At 35.9% G+C, this 3,678-nt stretch overlaps 1 protein-coding gene across 1 annotated transcript; it reads left to right on the top strand.

Annotated features, from left to right (window-relative positions):
* Positions 1–1,538: 1,538 nt before the first annotated feature.
* On the top strand, positions 1,539–2,928 carry LOC106308064 (tetraketide alpha-pyrone reductase 1-like). The gene is made up of 4 exons (XM_013745182.1): positions 1,539–1,808; positions 1,911–2,102; positions 2,202–2,551; positions 2,633–2,928. The coding sequence occupies exons 1-4, from the start codon at positions 1,617–1,619 to the stop codon at positions 2,769–2,771; spliced, it is 873 nt and encodes a 290-aa protein (XP_013600636.1). The 5' UTR covers positions 1,539–1,616; the 3' UTR covers positions 2,772–2,928.
* The last annotated feature ends 750 nt before the right edge of the window (positions 2,929–3,678 follow it).

The following is a 3,678-nucleotide window of genomic DNA, read 5'->3' as shown; positions in this document are numbered from 1 at the left end:
TGGATTTGTCTTGTTTATTTTCTCCTTTGGTATAGATGAAGGGAACAAGAAGAACTAAAAAAACAAAACTGATAAAAAAAGAAAACTGAATCGAAGTAAACCATTCATGCAAACAAAAAAACAACAAATCGAGAGGAAATCAAATCCGTTCTAGAAAGTAATTTTTGGTTTTGTTCCATCCTATGAAGGGCTGAGTGTCGGTTTGTTTTTTTTTTTTTTTTTTTTTTTGCACACCATTGTGAAAATCTCTGCTAAAACCCAAAACACACGGTCCAGTTCTATCTTACCCCGCACGTCTAATCATTTGGAACCTAAAGCAATTAAGGTGGCGGGGTTGTTCTAGCTTAGTTTGACTTCTCAATGTTGGTTTGGTTTGGTACAGTTTAGTCATTGTAATCTAAGTTTTTGTGGTTCCGGATAATTTTTTTTTTTTAACGTCTGATTAATTATGCTATTACAACGATGAGAAATATTACATAGACGGTCCTACAGCCGACAATTTTACCATCATATGAGAATGCACGTCTAACTGCATCGCCCCAAGCCGTCCTATGAGATCCATGTTCGATGATACGCCCTTGCACCATGCTGAAAACTTCTTGTAACCCATTTTCTCCATGATCTGCATAATTTGCATTTTCTGGGATTTGAACCCCGGACCTCCTGCTGTAGAAGCATTAATGAACCCTTAGTCAAACCACTAGACTAAGGGGGCTTCCAAATTTTTTTTTTAACGCTGATTTATTATGATATTACAATTATGAAAAAGATTACATAGACGATTCGACAATGCGCAATAATTGTCTTGCAAGTTTTTTTTCCATAGTCTGCATAATTAATTATTTAATAAGTCGCTTTCTCCGGGAATTGAAACCTGAACCTCCTATAAAGCGCAATCTGCAAGAAATTGCATAGCCTGGGATTTGAACCCCAGGCCTGGGTGTAGAAGTCTTTAAACCTTAACCACTAGGTTACGGTGCTTCCACATAGTCTGCGATAACTTAGAAAGCCTTTTAGACAAGAAAAAAAATAGGTGGTCCGGGATAACTATATAATACCCTTTTCTCTTTATTTTGTTGCCAACTAGTATATTTTAGGTGGGGATATTGGATTTAGAAATTTGATAGAATTTGAAGGAATTATGGTTTCCATTAAATTAGTATATTCATAATATGGAGCCTAAAACATAAACCATATGTTTTTGTATATAAACATCATCATCACATATATAACGATCTAACCAAAGTACCAAACTATAGCATAATATTTTGTGTTAGTGTCCATATCAGCATCTTATTTAAACAACATTATCATTCAAAACTATTCCCTCAGTTTCATAATATATGATTCTTTGGTTCTTTGCACAAAAAATAAGAAAATTACATTCTTCTAAAAAACATTTTTAAAGATATAATTTTAAAATCATTCAACTATTTACGAAAAAACCGTAATATTTTATTGGCCGAACAGTTTCCAATAAAATTAAAGTTAAGCTCAAAATCTCAAAACAACATATATTTTGAAATAACATGAAACTTGTAAAACATCGTATAATTTGAAACAGAGGGAGTACAGAGAAACATATGATAATCTTCTCTTGAAGTGGACTCTGACACATGTATATGTGTGTTTCTCCAGAGGATCAAAAGAAAACAGATCATCTTCTTGCACTTGACGGTGCAAGAGAAAGACTTCAATTATTCAAAGCAAGTCTTTTAGAAGAAGGTTCTTTCGAGCATGCAATTGATGGATGTGACGCTGTCTTCCACACCGCTTCACCAGTCAAAATCATTGCCACTGATCCACAGGTGCGTCAACAAATAGTAATTTGTTCAAACCAACACAATCCTTACTAGTTTACTTTGCTTGAATTGTTGTTAGAAACTTGATAGTTACTATTGATTATGCAGGCTGAGCTGATAGAACCAGCCGTCAAGGGAACTATTAACGTACTAGCAACATGCACTAAAGTGTCTTCTGTCAAGAGGGTCATTTTAACGTCGTCCATGGCCACACTTCATTCTCCTAACTTCCCCTTGGGACCAAACGTCTTACTAGACGAAACAACCTTCTCTGATCCAAGTGTCTGTGAGGAGGAAAAGGTTTTTTTTTTACATTGTGCTTATAACACATCAATGAGTTATGAGAACTCGCATTAATTATTTATTAATTACCTTTTTATTTTATTTTCTCGTATCCAGCAATGGTATATACTCTCCAAGACTTTGGCCGAAAATGCGGCATGGACGTTTGCCAAGGACAACAACTTGGACTTGGTCGTAATGAATCCAGGACTCGTTATTGGACCAGTCCTACAACTAACTATTAATTTCTCAGTAGATGTGGTTATAGATTTTATAAAAGGTAAGAACACTTTTAATAGGAAGCATCATAGACTTGTGGACGTGAGGGATGTTGCTCTAGCTCATATCAAGGCGCTCGAGACTCCTTCAGCCAAAGGCAGATACATCATTGATGCTCCGATTGTCACAACGGAGGAGATTGAGAAAATCTTACGTGAATTCTTTCCTGATTTGTGTATTGCTCATGAGTAAGTTTTATTTTATTTTTTGAGTAATAATCATGTTTATATTCTACAAGCCTAACAAACTTTTTATAAACTTTTTTTTAGGAATGAAGAGATTGATTTGAATTCGATGACTTACAAAGTAAATGTAGAAAAGGTGAAAAGTTTGGGGATTGAGTTTACTCCTACAGAAACAAGCCTTAGAGACACTGTTCTTAGTCTCAAGGAGAAACATCTTGTGTGACCATCCCCTTTTGTTAACAAAAGGCAGTATGAATATATGCTTTTGTGTTTGTTTTTATTTATAATCATAGCATATATACTCTAAATGATTAAATACTCCCTTTGTTTTATACTGTAAACAGTTTTACCTAAAAAAAGCATGTTAATTAAGAAAGTTGTTATACTTTCAAAAATATCATTTCATATATATTAGATATAATTTAACTAATAGCAAACAAATAGCATCATCCATTGAAATGTAAAAATAAATTATATTTTGAAACAAAAAAAATATTCTAAAACCTTATATGATAAAATAGAGGAAATAGATCTTAAAATATTCATATGAATAACTTGAAGCATTTGTTTAGTTCCAAAAACTACTTCTACACAAAGTCACCTAAAATAAAGGAGATCACTTGCATAATCTAACACCAAACTCGAATCCTAGCTTGAAGCTTCTTTCATGGAGAACACGAAGTCACGAACTGCTTCAAGTTATCATACTTGTCTGTTGTCCAGACAAAACATTAATGTTCTTACTTAACTGAAGGGTGATCTGCCTTCGGTTTCTTGAGTTGATATGAATTGGTGGATGCAGGACTCAGACTTGGTTTCTGATCTCGATTCGCGGAGAACTCAACGTCCGACTTCGCCTTCTCGTCGAGCTTGATGACGTCATCCAGAGCCTCGCGTGCTCTCTTCCTCGCTACGGCAGCGTCTTTTCCTTTCCGCTCAGCTTCGCATTTAGCGAAGCTGACGGCCTTGTTCATGGAAGAGGCAGAGATCTTGGCCGCGCATAAGAACGCTCCCGAGAGGGATTTATCGACGCAGCGGACGCCGTTGGCGTCGATGATAGGGCGGAAGAAGGAGAAGGTGTCAGGGTCACGGCAAGGAGGACAGCGGTAAGGAGTGGAGTTTGCGTCGTC

The sequence above is a fragment of the Brassica oleracea genome, chromosome C8, assembly GCF_000695525.1.
Source record: "Brassica oleracea var. oleracea cultivar TO1000 chromosome C8, BOL, whole genome shotgun sequence".
Classification (NCBI taxonomy): domain Eukaryota; kingdom Viridiplantae; phylum Streptophyta; class Magnoliopsida; order Brassicales; family Brassicaceae; genus Brassica; species Brassica oleracea.
The sequence above is the reverse complement of the archived record's forward strand: the minus strand, read 5'-3'. Positions and strand labels throughout refer to the sequence as shown.

What these genes read in the sequence shown, in the direction of transcription:
- LOC106308064 (XM_013745182.1), top strand. Translation starts at nt 1,617, where the DNA reads ATGTATATGTGTGTTTCTCCAGAGGATCAAAAGAAAACAGATCATCTT. An exon ending in TCATTGCCACTGATCCACAG is followed by an intron (nt 1,809 to 1,910) that starts GTGCGTCAACAA and finishes TTGATTATGCAG; the next exon opens with GCTGAGCTGATAGAACCAGC. An exon ending in GTGTCTGTGAGGAGGAAAAG is followed by an intron (nt 2,103 to 2,201) that starts GTTTTTTTTTTA and finishes TCTCGTATCCAG; the next exon opens with CAATGGTATATACTCTCCAA.